Here is a 23,903-nt window from a genome sequence, read left to right on the forward strand (position 1 = left end):
ACACTTTGAATTTAAGTTCACTTTAGCACACATAAGCAGATTTTCAAGTCTCTTAGGTTCTCCATTTTGATTAGCAGTTCCATTGCATTCCAGAAATTCCTTCTCTTATCGATGATGGGTTTACAGTTACACATTTCACACCTGCCTCAATCTCATAGATTTTACATGGTCTCCCCTAGGTGATCCTTACGTACACTAAAGCTTGAGAACCACTGCAATAAACAGAAACAGAGCTCGTTTTATTTGAAATCCCTATGCAAGGAGTAAAACCCAATGAATCCAAAGACTTGGGGTTCTTTCCATGATTCACATCTGGGAAGTGATGTATAGAATGACAGAATTTTGGAGCTGAAAAGATCCTTACAGATCATTTAAGCTTATCATTTAGGAGATCAGAAATCTATGAATTCTAGAATTTCATAGATAGTTTAGGACAGAACAGAACAGAACTCAGAACCTAGGTATTCTGCATTTCAATCTTGTGCTTTCTTTAAGATGGTTGTCATTACATTTGGGTGAGTGGTGAACTGAACGACTCTACGTGTGCCAATCGTACTGTGAACGTGCATATGTGTTAGGAAGTTGTCTGACAAGTAGTAGTAAAGTTCTAACAAAAGTTCTAATACAAAATGTATTAGATGCTTTCCAATAGATGCAGGTAAAGTGTCTTGAGGAAGGGACAGTGTTTTCTAATATGTACAAAGATGTAACATGGACTTCTGACAGGTGCCACCCCCTTTTCTTCAATACGACCTTACGACTAACAAAGAATGTGTAAGTGCTAATCTCAGTAACAAATACGATACAGATGCAGCTTTTGGAAATTTGAATTATGTAAACTTGAAGTGGCTAATACAGAAAAATTTTTTATAAAGTTGCAACTCTCTAAAAAGCTGGCAAGAACTGCAAATTCCAAAATTGGCTGATCCAGTAAATTGCAAACCATGTTCATGGATTGACAGGCAGAGGTACTGCATTATATATTTAACATGACCCACCCTCTTATTCACGTGTACCAGAATCTTCCCATGTGATTTTAGTGACCATTGTCCTATTGTTTGCACCATAAACCTTTAGCTCAGAAGTTATATATAATAAAATACTCTGAACCCATAACCACTGCCATTAAAACTTTACCATCTATTAATTTAGGAGAGAGCACACTCTAAAAGGCACTAGAGAGAATGATGTAAAAATAGATAGAGGATTAGGGCCAAAAAGAAAAAAAAAAAAAAACCCTACAGCAACAGCATCTCCCATCCTAATGTTTACTCCTCTGTGAAAAGCAGTCTTACATTATGAGTATTGTAAATTATGTGACGTGTTCAGGAGAGCATCCCTCACAAAATGCATCTTCTCTTAAAGCTCCTTCATGTCTTTAAGTGATTCTAACCCCAACTCCTATGCCTGAAAGACAGTGTGTAAAGTTGGAAAGAGCTCTAGGAGTTTCCAATTTAAGCTCACATTTAGTGGTCCACCAAGGGGATAGAATTCTCTGGTAAACATCCCAGAAAACAGATCTCTTTTTGTGTGTGTTTAAATTCTTTTTAGTATGCCGTGAGATGCATCACTGTGTAGAACAACGCTCTGGTTATTTTCACTCCAGGTTCTAACAGGGCTTGTGTTTGTCGTTAAGTCACCTTCATGAATGCCTTCCTGGGGCTTGCCTTCATTATGCCTAGTCAATCACATAAAAGAGGGCCAAGCATTCTTATTGCCCCCACTCCCTGAATGATTAGGGAATTGATGAGCTAATAAGAACAAAACACTCTCAACCTCCTACAGTTAGTCTACAAGCACGGGGCATGGCATGCCTTGTAGTCCATGTGGGGCAGCACCAGATGAAAAGAGCTGCACCCCCCCCATGCCTCCCTGGTCCCCCCACTGCTTGATGCTGCTGCTGCTGGGCTCTCCCAGGCCCTGATCCTGGGCCATCCAAACTCAGGGTGCCAGGGCAGCAGGGGCATCGAAATTGCTAAATTTTGATTGTCAACATTTATATAAAGCATCAAAGTGCTAACTGTGAAGGAAATTAGAGTTTTGTTCAAGGCTTACATTTGTTCTATGGATAAGTACTGTTTTTATTTGGAATTACACAAATGGAGGCATAATCATTTCAGTGCTTAGGGCTTCTAACAGTTACATTATGGCCTCAAGTCTACCAGTCACTTAAAAAATAATGTCACCAAGAAACTTCAGTTTACTTCCGAAAAATTCTTTCTTTCCAAGCAGGCAGTCTTCACGAAGGTCTAAACTCTCTCACCCATATAGATTTAACAGAACACCTTGGACAGTGCTACAAATCTAAGGAGAAAATGAAATCTTGCTTGGCTCGGGAGTAGCCCATGCTTTGAGTCAAGGGCTGGTCTGGAAAGGTCTAGATCAAATTTTTAGAACCATCATCACAATGACTTGCAGATAAACTCGGGGTCCTAGGATTTGAATAGGAACATTCTTTCCTTGTTTTTTTTCCCCAACTAAGAGATGGGTTTGCTGTGTTCTTGGTGAGCCCTGTGATGCCTGGCACTTGTCATCTGCAAATATACATGACTCCTCTACTCTTGCACCAGTGCTAAGATATGTGTGTGCATTAAAAAAAAAAAGCTATATATTTCCACCCCAAGTCTCCATAGTTGGATCCCCTCCAGACACCATTCTGAACATGACACTCTGCTGCAGGGTACTAAAAATGGTGCTTTGCTCAAAATAAAACCTTTAAAGATCCCTTAGTAGCTATTCAGGGATGGGAATTCAATCTCAATTCTCCACCCTTTGCCCGGCTGTAGATTCAAAATGCTTACATAAAACACTGAGAGTATGTACTTCCTGGCATATCTGATTTTTCTTCTGCAATAGAAACATGTGCTATAGTTACCGCAGACTCTATTTTTACTTAGAAAATACACAAGGTAATAATGCACCTCCAACAATAGAAAACAGATCCTCTTTTTAAATTTTATTTTATAGGTAGCTTTGGTATAAGCTTCATATAGACCCACTTATTACACAGTTTGTGAAATCTATACCTTCAATTCATACTACTCTCTATTTTAGGCCATTATATCTAAAAGCATGACTTCTCAAATCCTTTTATTACAAGTAGTTCTTGCACATAAATGTTACACCACAATAGCAAAAAAAAATGTAAACTTCTTTTGCAAACTACATAAATACTATAATATCTGCCTTAAAGTTATTCTCATTTTAGAATCAGAAGATACTCTATATGCTTTACATAGAAAACTCTGGTCAGTAGCCTACGTATATAAAAAAATTTTTTTTTCTTACTGACTTGCCTTTCATGTTGCCTACTTAGGTCTTTGAAGGAGAAAACTTTTAAATAGAACCCAGATCAAAATTCAATACACAAGTAAAACAAGTAGTGGAAACATGTCAATAATTGTGGGTAAAATATGAGGTGTGAAAATTATTCTAAATACTAAATCTGACAAGTCACCAGTGGCATGGAAGGAACTGGATAGAAAGACTCATTTAAGCTCATATTTGATCCTATATGCAAGGAACTCAGCCCGCATGCTAATATACTTTTTTACCCTGCTGAATGTCTGTTTTCAAACAAATCACCTCTTTCTATTTTAGAGCACAACAGGTCATTTCTACAACTGTAGTCCTAGACTGGAAAGTCTGGGTGGTCAGTGAATTTATTTCACCATCACTGTCTGTGATGTCTTTAAATTCAAATTCTAAGTGTGTAAATATACAGGTGTGTATACACACGCACGCACACTGAGAAGACCACACCAAAGCCTCTTTTTCTTTTTCCTGCAAGAAGAGTTTTTAATGTTTACCTTTTTTGTTATTACTTCAAAGTAAATCTTTTTACTCAGAATGTTCTTTCAGTTAAAAATCAAGTTAATTAATCTGGAGCCCTGACTGATTTGTTATTCTGAGATTCCTATTGAACACCTAGCTACTGGCCATGATTTGTTTGAGGAGAAAAACATCACTGCTGAAGCATTTTTTAAAATTTCAAATGCATGCAGAAAGAACTACATAGGTTTTCCAAGCAGCTACATAAGGTGGCTCAAGTAACATTTTTATTTATTTTGGCCTAAGCCCTTTAACAGCATCCTTTGGAAACACAAAGAGAATGGCTACAAGATGGTGGCAGAGCCCAGGATGCATGGCCTGGTGGGCGATGCTCCAAGGGGTTCACAGGATGTCAGGCAGGAATCCACCGCGCTGCCTTCCCTCTTTCTGTGTGTTTTCTCTAAATGCATTGTGTCCTCTCTTTCCTGCCCATGCTTTTAAATCATGAAAAACAATTTTTAAAAAAATTTCCCAATGATTCATTCAGAGCTCAAATAACACTGTACGTGGGCTTAGTTGGAGACAGGTAACCATTCTGAACAGTTCTCCCAGAGGAAGGCTGCGCCAGGCAGAGGGGCATTGAAGCCTAGGAGCTGCTCTTGTTGCAGACCTGGCCTCGGTTGCTATTATCCTCCATATACTGGCTGGCCCCCGTGTCGCTCTGGCTGAGGACCACGGAGGGGATGTGGGAGGTCCGCCTCTCTGGGTTCTTCTCCTGCGAGAAGCAGTAGAGCATCCTCTTCATGGTGCTGTACATGTCTTCATCCTTGTAGGAGTAGATGATGGGGTTCATGACGGAGTTAAGCAGCGCCAGCAGCAGGAACCACCTTTTCACATGCTGCACGTTGCACCACGTGCAGTTCAGGCCGTCGAGCAGCAGAACCACCAGACCTGGTGTCCAGCACACGACAAAGGCCCCTGGAGGGAGAGAGAGGAAGCAACAGGCACTCAGACCTCAGGCTAATTATTTGGGTTTCTTCTCGCCCGGTCTTCCGTCAGTGGTGTCAAGGGACCTTGAGGATTTGTTCTGACAACTGCAAAGCAAACTTCCAGCCTTCCTCTGAGCATTTGAGACCGAGCTTCTTAGAAGCAAACAGACTCTTAACCATGTTCCACTTCACCTTCTTATCTGCTTACCCAGGTACCGTAATTAGGGGCTTACACTTATCTCTTACTTATTGAGCACAACACGGACCTTATTTCTGTTTGTTCTCAGAATCACACTAGGAGGCTGTGCAGTCATTATCCACACTCTGCAGGTGAGAAAACTGAGGCCAAATCCCAGGGTCTATGTGGGGAAGCCTCACACACTTAACCCTGCACTCTGCTGTTCTCCAAATCAGACGTTCCAAATGCTCTCCTGAAAATAAGATGCATTGCATCTATGGGAGTCTCCTAGTCTTTTAATCAAGTCACCTGCTCAAAAATTGTATTCTTTACAAATCCATGTTGCTGCTGAGTAAGCACTAAATTCTTTCTGACATAGTCATAGGCTATCTGCTTAATAATCTGTTCTAGGCTGAGATATTTTTGTCAGAAATAAATCTTTCATGATGAGATATAAATGTGCTTTTTGTTAGCACATTTATTTATTTAGCATAATTTTAGCACCAATGGCACATGAATGGGGTCTGTTCTGAGTCTCTACCTATATGATCGTACTTAGCTTACCTCAAACTTTCTGGTATGTTTTTCCTAAAATATGAGACACATGTTCAATATTTCCCTACTTAGTCATCGTAACATCAGATAACAATGACAGCTAACACATCAATGCTTCCCTTTATTAACTCATAGAACCACACTCTGAAATAGACATCATTATCATCCTCAGGAAACTGAGGCACAAGAGAAGTTCAATAACTTGCTTACAGGCCAATAGCTTGTAAGGGACATTGAAGTTTGAACCTAGGCAGTCTTCCTCCACACGCTGTACACTGGGCCACTATGGGACCTGCCTCCGTACTGGGACGTGGTTTCTTTCTCCCAAAGTCCTTCTGATTTCTGAAGGCCCTTACTTATCCACTGAACAAAATAGTCATTGTGAGGTTTCAATGTGCCAAGAACTGTACTAGACAGTGAATGAGGAGAAGACCATACGGTGCGGGAACAAAAGGGCTAATGGGAGAGATAGAACGAACAAGCGAGTCTGTGAACTGTATCACCAACTAGTTACTCTTCCTGGTTAGAGTCAGACCTGGACAGTATTCCTCTTGGTGCTTTATCTTCCTTCTGAGAGATATAATAATAAGCAGGTCAAGAATTATAAAGAGGCAGTATGAGGCCATGAAACTCCGTGAGCTATGGGGTCAGACAGCTACGCCCAGCCCCTCACCTTACACGCTGCTAGTGAGGCAAATTACTCTTCTGAGCCTTCATTCCCTTATTTAATAAGGATAGTGATCCCGACTTACGAAGTGGTTGTTAAGATTCAGAGGTAATGAAAAGTGGTGTCTAATACCATGTTGGGCTCACTCAGCAGTGGTTGTCATGAGATGCTTTGCCAAAGACATCTGCCAAAAGTAGATGTGCAGGAGTTCTCAGGGGGTTTCACTTCCCATTTCATAACTACAGCTCTCCAATGGCTCCCCTTTTTCTCCATCCTGTATTATTTTTGGTTTGGCTGACATATGTGAAGAAAGAAGTGAACTTAGAGATAAAATATCAGGGATCTGGGTCCTAATTCTTCACTTACTGTACAACTCTGGGAGATCCATGTCATCGGTCTGGGCTTCATCTTCCTGAACTGTAAATTGAGGATGTTAGGCAAGTTCTGGGTTTTTCAAACTGTGGGCCAAGGCACCTTAGTGAGTATGCAATCAATTTAATGAATTTGGAAAAGTTTCTTTTTTTTCTTTTTAATGAAAGAATGGAAATGCAAATGGAATGGAATAGCTCAGAGTATATTACACAGACCAAGAGAAGTATTGTTTCATGAAACTTTTGTTTCAGTTTTATATACTATATTTATGTGTGCATTGGTTATAAAATAAAATATTATTTTTGACTGTTGGGACTAGTCAAAAAGTTTGAAAAACACTAATTTAGACAACCTTTAAGGCTGCATCCAGCTCCAGTGGTCTGTATTTCCCATAGAAGTAACACTTTTGTTCTCTCTGCCATTTCTGAGACAGGGTTACTATGTTGTCAGGAGGGAAGAACTAAACAAAGCAGACATCAAAAGCTGTAGCTACCAACTTTGATGTGAAGAGTCCTTTCTGTGTGAGATTGCAGAATTCCAAAGAAATCCTAGTGGGAGTGTTCCAAGGTTTTTGTGTTAATGGGTAGGAGGGAGAAATATTGATAAACTTTATACTTAGTTAAATGCTCATGTCAAAATTTAATAGTGTACATAACTTCGAAACCAATGGAGGGGGTAGGATGCAAGTAAAGGAAAGGAAAAAAAAAGTCTCAATGCACAAGAAAGGAGGGAAACATAGAAAAATGGGATAAAGAAAAAATTAAGATGCTGGAAATGAATCCAGATAAGTTGATCCTTGAACAACACAGGGGTTAGGGGTGCTGACCCCTGCACAGTCGAAAATCCGTTTATAACTTTACATTTGGCCCTCGTATCTATGATTCCACATCTGTAGATACAACCAACCTCAGATCAGATTATGTAGCACTGTAGCATGTATTTACTGAAAAAAATCTGCACATAAATGGACCTGCTCAGTTCAAACCCCTGTTGTTCAAGGGTCAACGGTATACTAATAATCAAAATCAATGTTAATTGTATAGTTAAAAAAGTGAATCTAGGGGCTTCCCTGGTGGTGCAGTGGCTGAGAGTCTGCCTGCCAATGCAGGGGACATGGGTTCGAGCCCTGGTCTGGGAGGATCCCACATGCCACGGAGCAACTGGGCCCGTGAGCTACAACTACTGAGCCTGCGCGTCTGGAGCTTGTACTCCACAACAAGAGAGGCCGCGACAGTGAGAGGCCCGCGCACCGCGATGAAGAGTGGCCCCCGCTCGCCGCAGCTAGAGGAAGCCCACGCACAGAAACGAAGACCCAACACAGCCAAAAATAAATAAATTAATTAAATTTAAAAAAAAAAGTGAATCTAAATAATTTGATGTCTAACATTATAACCATATGTGATAAAACCATGAAGAAAAGCAAGATGATTAACATGAAATTTATAATATGGTTATTTCTACAGGAGAGAGGGGGCCACCAGGATAGGGCACAAAGGAGGTTCTAAAGACACTGAAAATGTTCTATTAAATTGGGTGGCAAGCACACAGGTGTTTTAAATTTTTAATATTCTTTTAGGTGTTATTCTTTAAACTGTACATATATCTTATATAATTTTGTTTGAACGATATATTTCACACACACACGTCAGAAAAAAGGATAAAAGTAAATTGCCAATATGTTTTCCTAAAGACTGTTTTTAAAATTGGATTTTTAAAAATCATTAAAGCTTTTTTCCTTAGCGTAAAACTCTAGTTTGGATTAATCAGGGGACCTAAACACTCTAAATAAATCCTCAAATTGATTCCCTGTTTGTCATAATGTGGTACCTCACATACATTTTCCTTTTGCGCTGAATTTCATAAAATAATTCATTCAGTCAACACTGACACACTTTTCACTGAGCAATGGCTATACACCAGGCACTGTTGTAAGCATTTTATATGAACTAACCATTTAATCCTCATAGCAACCCTTGGAAATAGGTATATATAAGTATATATATATATATATATACAAAACCCTTATTTATATATATAAAACCCTCATTTTAAACCTGAGGAAAGTGAACCACAGAGAAATTGGTAACCTGCTCAAAGCCATGATAAGTGGAAGGGCCAGGATTTGAACAGGCAGCCTGGCCCCAGGGCTTGTGCTCCTGTTCACATGCTAGGCTGCTCAGCAGTGAGCTGCAAAGGATATTATTTCTAAAGTAAGTGATGGGGAAGCGGGGAGGGTACTTCTGACCTTTAAAGTCCCGTTCATAGAATATCATACCTGACTGTGAAACTGCATACAGTATATCACAACCAAGTCATTCTTTGCTTTGCTAACAGAAAGAATTTCTGGCAAAGAAGGGAAGGAAGGGAGGGAGGGAGGAAGCAAAAACGATGAAGAAGGAAAGAAGGAAGGAAGGGAAGGGGAGGAAAGAAAGGAGAAAGAATTTCAACAAAAATACAGGTAAGAAGAGCAACAAAAATCTGCCGGCCTGAGGCTTCCCTGGTGGCGCAGTGGTTAAGAATCCACCTGCCAATGCAGGGGACACGGGTTCCAGCCCTGGTCCGGGAAGATCCCACATGCCGCGGAGCAACTAAGCCAGTGCGCCACAACTACTGAGCCTGCGCTCTAGAGCCCGTGGGCCACAACTTCTGAGCCCACGTGCCACAACTACGGAAGCCCGCGTGCCTAGAGCCCGTGCTCCACAACAAGAGAAGCCACCGCAGTGAGAAGCCCCAGCACCACAACTAAGAGCAGCCCCCACTCGCCGCAACTAGAGAAAGCCCGCGAGCAGCAAAGAAGACCCAATGTAGCCAAAAGTAAATAAATAAATAAAATTTATTTTTTAAAAAATCTGCTGACCTTTTTCTTTACACCGTTTCCAAGAACAACAAAAGGCCAGTCTCTGACAGAACAGCCGCCACACACTGCGCTGCTGATGGGTGCTTCAGCAGTGCTGTCTGAAGTGATGATTGCACTCTGAGCAGGAACCCTGGGAAACTGCAGCTCCCCAACTCCTCCACCGGCAGCCAAGCTCTACCTCCAAACACATCTCAGAGCGGGGGCACAGCTTATCTAAACAGCTCATTCCTTGGGGGCTTTTACTGTATGTCAGCAGCAGCAGATATGAGGTCCCCAAAAACATTTAAAAGAGAAGAAAATGTCAGGAATGGTTTTGGCCTTGGGAATCTGTCTTTTTGGAGAATTCTTGGAGAACGTGGGAGACGTCAGAAACACACAAATGTTTCTGTCTGTCCCAGTTCTTAAAAGAGGGGCAGAGGGCACATCCTGAGAAATATATATCAGTCAGTCCCTTATCAATTTCCAAAAAATTCTAGAGGAAAAAACTAAGATGAATGTTTTTTGAGTATTTAAACTCAATGCTCAGACCAAGACAGCTGGGACCAAACAAGGCTTTCAAAGAGACATATGCCAAGCCCGGATCTTTTTTGTTTTCCCCCTCTAAATCAGGCATTAACAAGTAGGAGCAGATCTAAAGGTATCTATCTGGGAAGTGATAGAAGAGATCAAGCATGTTTCTCTTGGAAAAGAAAAGGCAAAGGAAAACCACATTATGTTAATTATCCCCAAAGACCTGAAGGGCCATCACATAGAGAGAAGCATGACTTATCTTGAAGGTCACCTTGAGACAAATGGAAAAGTACCAAAAGGCAGAATTTGAATGTAAGACTTCTTTTTAAGAAAATGAAGCTATTAGGAGAGGAATTTGCTGTTCGGCAGACAGAGAGCCTCCCTCGGCCAGGGTATTTACTTTGCCCAGATCATCCTGAGATGTACAAAGGGAAGAGATTTTTCCTAAATGAGAGGGAGAGGGTTAAGCGGCTTCCGAACTCTTTTCCAAGTAGAAAACTGCTAAATTCTACAAACTATGAGTTTCAACTCCCCATAAACCTCAAACAAATTCGACGTATTGGTTTCCCAGACACCATTATCAGACAGTATGGCTAAAAACAATGAATTCTCTGAGCTACCAGTTCCCAAAGCTGGCTATCCATCAAATTCCCAGGGGAGCTTTTTAATAATGCAGATCCCCTGGTCCTAGATCAGAGCCAATGGTCAGACTCTCTGGGGTGGTACATGGAAATCTGTAGGACTAAAAAGTTCCCTGGGTGATTATGATGCATGGCCAGTTTTACAAACCATTTTTCTATGCTGACCAAAATGGTTTAATCAAGCTGATACTGTCAGCAAAACTGTAGATTCCATACACACTTGGCAAAAGGTCATGGAAAAGACAAAGGGGGCAGAATTCTTTAGAACAGGAAAATCACCTTCAGATCAATACCTTCAGCTTCTATTTGGAAAGAATGTTTGAGTACATCTTATGCATAAATGAAATGTACAAACAATGTAGCAAGGAAACTAGTGTACAGGCAAGGCATATACTGTCCTCCACTGGCCTTGGTTGGCGCTCTGGTTCGCCCTGCCAGGAATGCCTTCCTGGCTCCTAATCTAAGGTCTACTTTTCATTCTAAGCTTAGCTCCCCCACTGGACCTTTCCACTATGTCCAACCCACAGTGACCATTCCCTCCTCTCAACTCCTGTGGCATTTTCCACCTACAACATCCACATGGCACTGGGCATATTACCTGCTTAATTCCACTCTAACATTTCCCAAGAGCTCTGGGCTGGGCAGTGTGCTTAGAGCTTTACATACACCCATTGTTTAAAACTCATGGCCCTGTGAAGTTGCCACTCTTATTTTCCGTCTCACGTATGATGAATGTGAACTTCAGAACAGCTCAAGAGTTTGTCCTAGGTTTAGTCAGAAGCCAACAAATAGAAAAGTCAGAATTTGAACCCAGGCCTGATTCCCCCATGCAAACTCTTCAGCATTGTGCTATTCTGAGGTAGTTTTTAATATATACGTCCTGTCTCATGGGCCCATTGCAAGCTTCCTAAGCATGTAGGCTGTGCCTCATACCTGTCTGTGTCCTCAGAATGAAGTATAGAGCTCCATACTCAGTAGCAGAGAAGATGAGTCCATTGAACATAACTGAAGTTTATTAAGAGCCCACATGGGGCCAGGTAACGCATTAGCTGCAGCACTTGCTGATGCAAACAGTGTGCTGTCCTGCCCTTCGGGCACTGACAGGCAGGGAACCAGGATGTGATGATTCTGATTACTGTCCAGGAAGGTGTCAGGTGAAATGACACTCAGGTGAGCTGAGTATTGAAGGTCAAGAATGACTGTGCAGAGGTGAGAAATAGCAATGATGTACTTGGGGAATTCCAAACAGTTTAGGATGGTTTTAACCCAGGAAGGTGACTAGGGAAGTAAGATGAAGTCTGAAAGATGAACATGGGTCAGACCTGGAAGGGCCCTTTGGGCAGTTCTCAGGAGTTTGGATTTATTGCATAGATCACACCCCATAAGTCTTTTTCAACCAGGAGTTCATCAGGTGAATGCCCTCAGGTATCCAAGGTATGTAATGAATTAACCACTCTCCCAAGCACCCAGAATGGTATGAGTCATACACCATCATGGGAGGATTAAGAAAATATTTCTAGGTTCCACGGTTCATAAAGGAAACCTAATGAGAAAGGTTAAGAGCTGAGGTTTTTCAGGCTCAGTTGCAACTCATCAGTGGCTTGTGAAATCAATTTAGTAGGCTGCAACCAGCTTTTTTCTAAAAAATAAAATAGAACAGAAAACATCAGGATACATCAAGTATAGTAATGGTATGTTTCATGAAATTGTTTCAATTACACACAAAAATATGTGTATGTATTGGGCCATGATAGAGAATGTACATTATTTCTCACTGTGGGGTCCTGATTAAAAATTAAAACTTGAGGGCTTCCCTGGTGGCATAGTGGTTGAGAGTCCGCCTGCCGATGCAGGGGACACGGGTTCGTGCCCCGGTCCGGGAAGATCCCACGTGACGTGGAGCAGCTGGGCCCGTGAGCCATGGCCGCTGAGCCTGCGCATCCGGAGCCCGTGCTCCGCAACGGGAGAGGCCACAGTAGTGAGAGGCCCGGGTACCGCAAAAAAAAAAAAAAAAAAAAAAAAATTGAAACCTACTTCTATAGATCATTATTATTTTTTTTAAGTAGAGGATGATTTCCCAAAGAAAATCTCTTGTTAAACTTCAATATCAGAGCTGCTCTGACTAAAGAAGGAGATGGGGTGGGGGGAGTTGACTAAAGATCTTCCTGGAGAATTGACTTCCATCTTCACACTACAGTGCTCCCCCAACACCCCCTACACATACATACACTGAGGCACCTCTGAGGAACCCCTGGGAACCTCGCTGATCTAGGTTTGAAAATGACCGCTGTAGAATGGTAGTTCTTTGAAGATTTTTAATCAAGAGCATGGATAAGTCTTATATTTTAAAGCAAAGCTGTGTCTGAGTGCTCAGGATGGAATGAAGGTATGTGACACTCCCCCTGCATCACAATCACCTGGGCTGACTGCTTGAAATTCAAATTTCTGGGTCCCACCCAGACCTACCAAATGAGAAACTGATGAAGGTATGATCTGGGCATCTCCGGTTTTAACGAGCTCCCTGGGGAATGCTTTAGTAGGGTGAAGTATAGGACCACTGACCTAGGCATGGAGACTCCTCTGAAGACCAGCTAAAATTCAGGTGGAAAGTCTAAGGATCTGATGGAGTTGGTGAGATGTAGCCAGGTCAGCAAGGTGGTAAGGAGGAAAACCTGGAAGACTTGATGTATAAACAACTGGATCTAGGAAGTGAGGGAGAGGAAAGAATCCAGGGTGACTGGGTAGCATCGGATTCTGATAACCAAGCGGGAGAGAGAGGAGGGACAGGCTTAGAAGGAAGAGATGGTGATTCAGTTTTAGGCATTGGGCACTTAGAATATCTGTGGCTCCTCCAGGCATAGAAGAGTAGAAGGCAGCCAGAAATGTGGGTCAGAACTCTGAGAGCTCCAAATTGAAATGTTAACTTGGGAGTCATCGGCATTAGGTGGAACTGAAGCCATATGTTCTTTCATTAATAAATACTAGGCAACCACCTGCCACGTGTCAGCCACTAAGAGTGAATGTCTTCCAGATGATTACATTTGAATAACAAATATAACGTCCTTCTAGTGCCACGTGACAGGTCAGTTATGTTGATAAGAAGCAATTGTTTTTTTTATTTTAATGATATTCTATGTTCTTTCAGTACCTGTTTAAGAGACTCACTAATAGTCCAATTAAATTACCACTGAGCTTTCCTCTAGCAATTCAACTAGTTTCTGTGCTGTACTCGAAAACCAGTATCATGAATTCAATACAAGTTTCTAGAGTATAGTGAATCATACACTAGAATATTCAGTTAAGTACTGAAATGATATTTAATGACTGCAATTTAAGGTAATCAGAAACATCAAGTTAAGGAATGTCTAACACTTTAGAAGAGACAATTACAACTGAAAATACTGGTGACAAGTGACATCAAAAATCTTTCAAATTCCCTAGTCAATTTAGGCTGAAATAATCTACAACCACCATCCCCCTTATTTGGAAGTTTTCAAAATATTTCAAACAATACTCTGGTTAACACCTCATGGCTACATTATATGAAAGAAGATATACACATTATAGGAAAGAATACCTGTCCATATGGGAGAAAGGCCCCTCGCTGCAATGTGTTTAAGATAGTTCTTGGGGTTTAGGTGACAGACAAGATATATAGAAGATTCAGACCTCAAGTTGTATGACTCCTGTTCTTTAGGACTCATACTTTTCTATTCCATCTAGTTAGCCTTATTTTCCTCTGTTTAAAAATTCACACATACAATTAAAAAGAAAACTTGACATGTGAGTGGCACATAAATAAAACATCCATAGTGATAAAAGCAATCACTCACACAGAATAGTCTCACTTTGGCACACGGGCTACTCATTTCATCAAACAAGAGGATATATTTTAAATATGTTCACTCTGTTATTCTTTGTTTTTAATCCAGGAAAAAAACAGCAGGGCACCAGCAATAATGCTAACCTACTAAGCCACAGGGCTGTCTGTTTTACTAAAATAGAAAATTACAACTCTACATAAAAATCAGGCTAGGAACCTCATCCTATGGAAGCTCTCTTCTTATTTGAAAAGAATTTTAAAAGTAAAATTTTAAAGTTAATAGCTATTCTTGGTTAGAAGTATTACAATGTGTAAGTTACATATTAATAGAATACTCAAGTGAAAATGCTCTTATGATACTAAAGAATTTATTCAATAATTTAAAAATAACACCTCCAGATGTGGTTTGCATTCAAATTCATACTCGTTTACCCACAGTGTTTTAGAAGTCCAATAATTCAGAAAATAGATTGTCACATATGTGAAAGGAATGAAAATATATACCTTGAGTAAAACTGACTTATTTTTACTGCAGAAAACAAGAAACACTGAGACACTTCAAATAGATGATGAGCAGTTAAGCATTCCACAAATGATTCATTTAACACAGTTGTTACTACCGCTGTATCTTTTGACTCTAACAACTGCTTTTAGACACTTGTTTCAAATTTGTGGTCAGCTTTGGAAAGTTGAAATTCTTTGCTGCCAAGGAGTTATGAGATAAAATTTAAAGCAGAGGCGTACTAGCTAGAACCACAGCCTAGACCTAATTGTAGTGTCTGACTCAGGGCAACAGCTGGAAATTATAAACTGCAATAGTAAGAAAACACCATCTCCACCTCCAGATTCCTCTTTAAGCACCGTATGCGTGGACCTACAATACCTCAGTACCTCACTAACTATTATATCAAGGGCTCTACAGCATCTAAGAAAAGGTGTGAGGTCAGCAGCTATTTGCCTGGTGTAATCTTAAAGACTGACAGATCCCAGCTAGCCTGCCCAAGGATCTGAACTTCTTTCTGCTGGAGTCACTCCTTTGAATTAGGAAGGCCTGCACCTTACCTAGACACGAACATGTTAAGCTGTAGGCATGTAATAATCTACATATCACATAAGCTGTCATCAGCATGGAGCAGGGCTGTGAGGCAATGCAAAAGGGATATCTTTGATGGGCTTGAAAATTTTGAAAAGGGGTGCAGCATGGGACAATGTACAGGGGAACTGACCTGATTAGGAGACAAGATTCTAGACACCCAAATGGCACAAAATACCATCTTGAGCTCAGAGGAAGGGAACAGGATGTAGGAGACTTGACTCAGAGAGAGTTGGGTCTGGAAGAGTGATGGTATGGTATAGCTCAGGAAGTACAAAGTCCTGACTCAGGGCTACCCCTTTCCGTCCTACTCCCATGGCCGCCATCATTAATCCACCATGTGCTTCTGAGCCCAGATATGGCCTGGAAGCCTTCACAGCACAGTGCTCAGCCTCTAGCAATCAGCTGGAATTTGCCCTTGAGATGACATCCACTTACCATCCCTATTATGGTGAAAAAAAAAAAAAAAAGAGCATAGGCTAAAGATCAAGCAGACCCAGAGTTGAAGTCCTGGTTTATGCCCACAGGCAAATCAGTTTACCTTCCTGAGCCTCCCTCCACTTCTTAGCTATGGAATGAGCATGAAGGATACTGACCTGACGGGATTTTTGGGGAGATTTACTGCGATAATGGGTGGAGAGTGCCTAACACAGAAGACACTCAGAAAATGTTCATTCTGCCTGCCCAGATGGTGTCGGACACTTCCCCTGCTGTGCTTCCTCAGGCAATTTATGAACACATCTGGTGTGTTGCTGTCGCATGAAAGTGTGAAAGCTTGCTGAAGTGTGAAAGCTTCGGTCGCTGTCGTAGGCCCACACCTGTGTGTACGCATGCACACGCACACACACACACACACAGTCTATTACACTCTATCCTATTTTGGCTACCCTGCTACACTGACGTCCTCAGAGGAGATCCCTTTAGCACCTTCTTCAGCTTGGGATACACAGTGCTTGGCCATGTGCCATACACATAAGAGGTACTTAATAGAAGCTTATTAAATGAAGGAGTAAGGGATCTTGATTCAAATCCAGACCCCGGACTACAGTAATTTGAAAATGTCATTCTACGTCTCTGCCTCCAGTTTCTTCATCTGTATATTAAGGGATCTGGACCATAATGACCTGTAAGTTTCCTTCTGGCTCCTACACTGGCTGATTCTGAGTTTCACCTACAGCTTCCTTCTCCACATGCAGATGTGTAGATAGTCTGCTGTAAATACACCCCACTAGTTCTGAAGTAGCCAGCTTCTCCAATAACTCATTTTGCATTTGTTATGCTTTCTGCTACCAAGTGGGGAAAAAAAAGAATCCAAGTGACAAACATCTATAGTTTCAACTTGCCAGGTGTATGAATCAGAGCACCATTCAGAATCTGTCAAAATACCTTTAACTTGCTACTTTTGATCACATGTAACTTGTCCCTAAGCTTGTTGGAATTGGTATTTACCATAATTTGCTTTAAAGGAATGTAATGTGACACTGTCTTTGTTTTCTAAAGAATTTTTTAAGTTTACTTTGTAATTTAGAAAGCAATGCTAGTCAGAGCACAGTGCTCAAATCCCAAGAATATGGCAATAATTACTGATTAACCTTTTAACTAGCAATACAGTGATGCTAGAGGTGCAAACATAGCCTTGTTTTCTAATTTTCTTTATTCCTCAACTCCTTAGCTGCCCTGCTGCCACCCTCCCCAACCCCCAGCCATGTCCTGTTCATCCCAGATGCTCTCCTTTATCTACTTTTCTTCATTTTCTCTTTTTCTTCAGGAATTCTGCTTGTATCCTATTTGTGATATAAGCATTGCTATCCCAGGACTGCATGCATCAACCAACGAAAATTCATTGAGCCCCAAGAGGTGCCAATAATTGTGTTAATTACCCAGGACACAGGTAAATAAGGTGAGACATACTAGCTCTTTCCCAGTTCCTGATTTCACTGGCTCCTTCTCATAGCTCAGCTCTAAGTGTACCCTTTGGAGAGCTTTTCCTTTGTGCCACATAAAGTAGCCCAGCCCAGCCATTCCCTAAAATATTATTCTGTTTGATTTCTTCATATCACTCTCTGCACTTACCTTGTTTATTTGTTGACTGGTTGGTTGCTTCATTTACTATGTGCCCATCATCCCAGTTGGACAGAAAACATGAAAATGAGGACTTTGCCCATTTAACTCACCTACGAACACCTTTCTTGTATACAGCCCTTCTAGTTCCCTTCTGGAGGTTCTGATTCCAGGAGCCTGGAGTGGGGCCCAAGAATCTGAATGTTTAACAGATGCCCCAAGGGAGTCTCATGCTCAGGGTGAATGTGTGAAGTGCTGGAGTTTATACAAACCTAGGTCTTAAAGTTTGATGACCATATCTGCTTACAGCCCACTTGGGGATCCTTCCACTGAAAAGGAAAAGTCTTCAATTTGGATATACTCTGTGCACCCCTCTGTGAAAGGTAATTTGGTGACAGTGAATGGTGTAGGCCTACAGGAATTTAAGAAAATCCATTCTCCATCAGGTTCATATTCAAGAAAAAGAAAATTATTGGTAAAGCACAACCTGCTTAATAACTTAATGAAAAAACTATGTAATCAGAAAAAGAAAAAAAACATTATTTGGAAGCATATTCTCAGTTTGCATTGAACAAACTTTCAAAGCTTGATAGAAGGAACATGAGGGAATGGGTGGCTTAAGTATACAGTAAGGATGAAAGGAGAAGAAAGCAAAGTAAGGTTGGAGGACATAAATAGAATATGTATAACAGATAACAGTGAAAGAGACTATGGACACTGCAAACAAGGAGTGCCAGGAGTACACTTGCCAGGAGTGCCAAGTACAAGGAGATGCCAACAAAGTATCCTGTAAGAACCTGGAAATGAGAGGAAAAAGGTTGTTTTTATAAGTTCAGCCCTATACCAAAGTCATCTTAAAGAGACATTATAGTTCCCAGACCTGCAACACCTTTTCTGAAATCTGACTGAAGGCACTAACATCTCAGAAGAAAGAATGTCGTCAGAGCCAGGGATGTCTAGAACGACTGTATGCAATTCAGAGGGAGAAGAGTTCTTGGTCAAGGTCAGCCTTTCTCATGGCTGGGATGTCTCTATTCTTCTGATTCTGTACAAAAAACAATGTCTAATGGTAACTTGATTTGCCAGGTATTGAGTATCTAAACCTCTTGGTAATTTTATTTCCTCCATCCAAATAAATACGATGGCATTCTAGTTAATCACACACACACACACACACACACACACACACACACACACACAATCCAGAGAGAGGGCAGGCCAAAGGGAGGAAGGAAGGAGGCAAACCGGTTGTGGTGCCATGCTTGATTCACATTCTCCCCTCTGCCACCTGATGGCCTGATGGTCTCCTCTTCCTCCTTTGAAAGCAGCTCCCTTGTTACCTCCTATGTGCAGCTTTCCTCAGACACTCCTCCCAGGCTGAGCCAAATGTCCCCATCCCACATTTCCATAGGCTCTCCACATACTTACTGTCAAATCAGACACCATTAGTAGATTATCCCTCCATCCAGCCAGCTGGGTTGAGAGCACCTGAAGGGCAGAGATGCTGCCATATTCACCTTGGATTCCTGACACCTGATTGGGGCTGGATGCTTAGTAGTTGCTCAGCTTTTAAGGAAGCAGGAAAGGAAAGCTGAAATGTCCCTAACCTACTGACCACACACATGACATATAAATATACCAATACCTTTGAGATCAGGCACTGTACCTTGGTGCTGCAATACCAGCAAGCTCGGACAACCCCCTGTGCATTTTTCTCCCAGAGAAACTATAAACCATGTTATCATAGGTACCTGGGAAACCAAGGACCCCTCTTCTGATTTGGGATGGTTTATTATAATCTAGAACAGAAGAGTCTGAGGTTCTTCTTACAGTCCATGTGTTCCCACATTTGGGTTAATCAAACACATTTAAGCCATATTATATCATAGCTTGAAAGAACTCTCTGTTTAAAAGGTTACTTTTACTATCCTATTAATCAAGTGATATTAATAAGTCAAAATGTGTAAACGACAATAAATAGTTTATAAATTGTTAATCAGTGAAGATGAAACATCCAAATCACATAAACATAGATGCTGAGAAAGATTGTTCGAAGTTTAAAGGAGTCCGTCTTTGAACTAGAGACTATCTATTTACCTTGGTCCAGGATATTGGGCACATCAAATACCCTAAGTTCAATAAAGGGCAAATAAATAAAGTCTGAGATACTGTCTCACTCAAACTGTGGAACTAAAGACACAGTGATACTCAAATAACAGAAAGCTCATCTTTTATCCTTTAGCCCCTCCCCCACAGGAAAACATTAAACACTTCCTCTTTCAACATATACCTTTTTATTTTCCTGAAGCAAATGTGTTTATTTATTATTGGATACAATGACTAATTTGATCTTTTAACCTAATGATATACATACACTGAAGGATTTACTAGTTAGGTAAACTCGGGTAATTTACTTAAACTTGCTAAGCCTTGTTTCCTCATCTGTAAAACAGACACGAAAATTCCCCTTGTGGGGTTGGTGAGGCCCAGTTGGGAGAACAGATATTAGGCCCTTCAGTGCAGCATTTAGCACAAAGACATCATCGTGATCAGCATCTCTTATGTGTACTCCTTTTGTGATCTGATATTTGGAAAACCTAAAACAGCATTGGTCAGAGGAGCATGTTAACAGCTCGGCTCCTAGCGCCAAACTACTGGGCTCAAATCCCAGAGGTACACTTGTTTTGGGGTACCCTTGGGTGATTTTTATTTAACCCACCTGTACCTCAGTTACCTTATCTGTAACATGGAGATAATAAGGACGCCCACCTCCTGGGATTGCTGTTAGGGCTACATCACTGATTATACATAAAATATCCAGATCATTGCTCAGCACTGAGTGAGACATGATGTGTTAGTCATTCTTGCTGTTGACCCTGCTTTCCAGGTTTAAAGATGGTCAGAATCAAACTCCAGAGTGGGAAGATGCGGAAAAATACTAAGAAACTAGAGTTATTTGAGATGCAGTAACTAGTTGCTATTTCCTAAGTAATCCCATAAGGATAATGATTTTTTTTCAATATATTTAGTCTTTATTTTTTAACATTAAGTCTTTTAGAACATAGCTGTATAGGAGGAACTAAGTGAAAAGACCTGAGTGACAGAAGTAGCCTGCGGAGTCCCATCCATTCAGCACATCTCTGTTACAGCACTAGCAATGCTGCAAATATTTTTCATTTTCATGCCTGTTTTCTCTACTAGACCATATGTACCTCAAGGATTACGACTAGATACAGCCAATTTACTTTTGCATTCCCCGTTCTTAGCAGAGTGCCTGACATAAAGCAGACACTTAACCAATACTTATTAATGAGTGATCAAATGAGTGAATTGAAGAATGGTCTAAAGATATATGTAGATATTTGTCCAAGTACAAGAAGATCTTTTCATCCTATCAGAGCAGAATCTGACTCTTGCATCACCAGGTAGGAGCCAACAGCATACGAGAAGATAAATGAACAGCAGTGACATCCATAGCCTGGAACCTCAATTTCACAGAACCTAGTTTTCACCGTGTGGAGGTTTTATTATGAATCCTCTCACTTGCTTGGCAATTCTAATTAGCCCAGCCAGAGCTAATGTACTGCATGAGGTCTTTGGCAAGATTGTTTTTCTTTATGTGGATGATATACACCCAACCAACTAAAGTATTTAATGCTTGCTCCCAGTTCAAATAAGATCAAGTCGTCTTCCCATACCTGCACAAAAATGTTATCAATAAATCTAACAAACATTTTTTATAGAGTCATAGACTCTGAGATTCACAAGCGTTCTTACAGTTTGTCCATCTATCCTCCCACGTTGTGTAAGAATCCCTAAGTAGCACTACACATGAGAGTCATCTATCAGTTACCCAGCACCTCCAGCAAGGGGAAGCCCACCCGTATCACTAGGCAGCCAGCTCCATTGGAGAACAGCTCTAATTTTTACAAAATTCTTCTGATAATGAGTTAAAATATTCTTTCTCTAATTTCTTTTTTTTTTTTTTTTAATTTATTTATTTATTTATTTTTGGCTGTGTTGGGTCTTCGTTTCTGTGCGAGGGCTTTCTCTAGTTGTGGCGAGCAGGGGCCACTCTTCATTGCGGTGCGCGGGCCTCTCACTGTCGCGGCCTCTCTTGTTGCGGAGCACAAGCTCCAGACACGCAGGCTCAGTAGTTGTGGCTCGTGGGCCTAGTTGCTCCGCGGCATGTGGGATCCTCCCAGACCAGGGCTCGAACCCGTGTCCCCTGCATTGGCAGGCAGATTCTCAACCACTGCGCCACCAGGGAAGCCCTCTTTCTCTAATTTCTACCCCTTGATCCTAGCTTTAACTTCCAAACTTCTAAAATATAATTCCTTTGTTTGAACAGATATAATGTTTTTAAATAACTGTTATGTCCTCATTTCTTCTCTTCTTTGGTGACAATTCCAGTTCCTTCATCTGTTCTGGATCCTTTCAAACCCCAGTCACTCTCCAGTAGGTAGTGACTACACTGACAATATTCCTCTCAAAATGTGATGTCCAGATCTGGCCTTATGGTACCACTGTGGACGTCCTTGTATCCAGAGAAAGCAGCACACTTTCTTTCCTAAGCATAGATCCTTCACATTCCATGAGCATGCCTATGACCACACTCCCCTTTGGGACAGTCGTACAGTGTGATGTCCTCGACACAACAGCACTTCTGGTCAGTAAAAACCCTTAGTTCGTGCTTCCCTGGTGGCACAGTGGTTGACAGTCCCCCTGCTGATGCAGGGGACACGGGTTCGTGCCCCGGTCTGGGAAGATCCCACATGCCGCGGAGCGGCTGGGCCCATGAGCCATGGCTGCTGGGCCTGTGCGTCCGGAGCCTGTGCTCCGCAACGGGAAAGGCCACAACAGTGAGAGGCCCGTGTACCGCAAAAAAAAAAAAAAAAAAAACAGAACCCTTAGTTCTTTTTTTCCCCCAAATGCATATACATGTATTGTTTTTAAGATCTTCCTTATTTTTTGGTTGTATAACTGCAGTGTGTGTGTGTGTGTGTGTGTGTGTGTGTGCATGTGCACGTGTGTGTGTGTGTGTGTTTTGTCTAAACCTAACGACCATATCTATTCTTATAAAGTGCTGTTCTCGCTTGCTTTGGCAGATCATTCTACTCTGTTGACAGCTGTTTGAATAAGGAACCTCCTACCTAACATATTAGCTATTCTTCTCTCTTTTTGCTACCTACATATTTTGACACCTGCTAGTAATGTTTTTTCCATCTTCTCTAAGTCGTTGCTACTTTGCTGGGGAAATACAGACCAAGCGCAGAGTTCTCTGGCATCCTTGAGATTCTTGCTAAGTTGACATCAAGCCTGTCCCTAATCACCAGGGCTCAGGTGTACCTATTCAGGTACTGGTGAATCTTCTGACTATACTATCATCCTCCCCACAGTTCCTCTTGATCACCAGAATACGACGTCCAATTAACAAAGGGCTTCTTGACATCCACATATACATACTATCTATAGCATGCTCTTACCTACTCTCCTAGCTACCTTATCACAAATTATAAACTGAGCTAATTTGTTATTTAATTTATGTGGTGTTTTATGAGCACCACTTCTTATTTTTTTAATTAAAAATCTATTCTACAATTTTGCTGAGCATGTAAGATTCTTCATCAAACATTAAAGTAGTTATGCAATATAACTTCATGACTTATCTTCTGACTTCATACAAAACTGCTCATATTTGTAAAATACTCAAAGATCTTGTAAAGGTGGTCAGAAAATGAAATTTAAAATTTTAAAGTTCAAAACGGTTGTTTTTTTCCACATATACACTGCATCCTAGGGAAGAATAATAACATTTCATTTACAGTCAACCATAATTGCTCATTTGGGACTTTATTTAGAAAGTCAGAACAAAATCTTAAAACCACATGTCTCAAAATAAAGTCATTTCTGTGCTTTCTAATTGCTTCACTTCATAGGTGAGGAAACTGAGACAGAGGGGTTAGAAAATCTTACTAGCAAATAATACAATTAAGGCTGATCTATTTAACAAATTAAAAGCCCTATATTCTTAAGAAAAAAATAATTCTATCCCTGAAAGAAAAACATTTACTTTATCACTTATTTATTTAAAAACTCCCTTGATATGAACATAGAACTTTATTTAAAGAAAGACAGAAACTTCCCCCAGGTTGACTCTACATGGTCAGCAGATTCGCTTTCCTGCAGGTTCTGAGCCAGGTTGGGGCCAGTTAGGAGAATCTAGGGTCCTTTCCTATTCTAGAAAAAACCCAAGTGACATCAACTCTGACTGAATTAACAGAGGGTATATGAAATGCCAAACTTAAGCAGGAGTTTCTCATCATAAAACATGGTATATATACATACATATATATATATATATATATATATATATATATATATAT

General features: G+C 40.9%; 1 protein-coding gene across 1 annotated transcript in view; it reads right to left on the reverse strand.

The window, feature by feature from the left end:
- Nucleotides 1-4,402: 4,402 nt before the first annotated feature.
- Nucleotides 4,403-23,903, reverse strand: part of LPAR3 (lysophosphatidic acid receptor 3) — a 48,596-nt gene continuing 29,095 nt past the window's right edge. Inside the window, exon 2 of the mRNA XM_007457228.1 lies at nucleotides 4,403-4,749. Coding sequence (XP_007457290.1) covers nucleotides 4,418-4,749 — 332 coding nt within the window. The 3' untranslated portion in view covers nucleotides 4,403-4,417. The remainder of the gene's footprint in view (nucleotides 4,750-23,903) is intronic.

Source organism: Lipotes vexillifer, unplaced genomic scaffold, assembly GCF_000442215.2.
Source record: "Lipotes vexillifer unplaced genomic scaffold, Lipotes_vexillifer_v1.1 scaffold250, whole genome shotgun sequence".
Taxonomy (NCBI): Eukaryota; Metazoa; Chordata; class Mammalia; order Artiodactyla; family Lipotidae; genus Lipotes; species Lipotes vexillifer.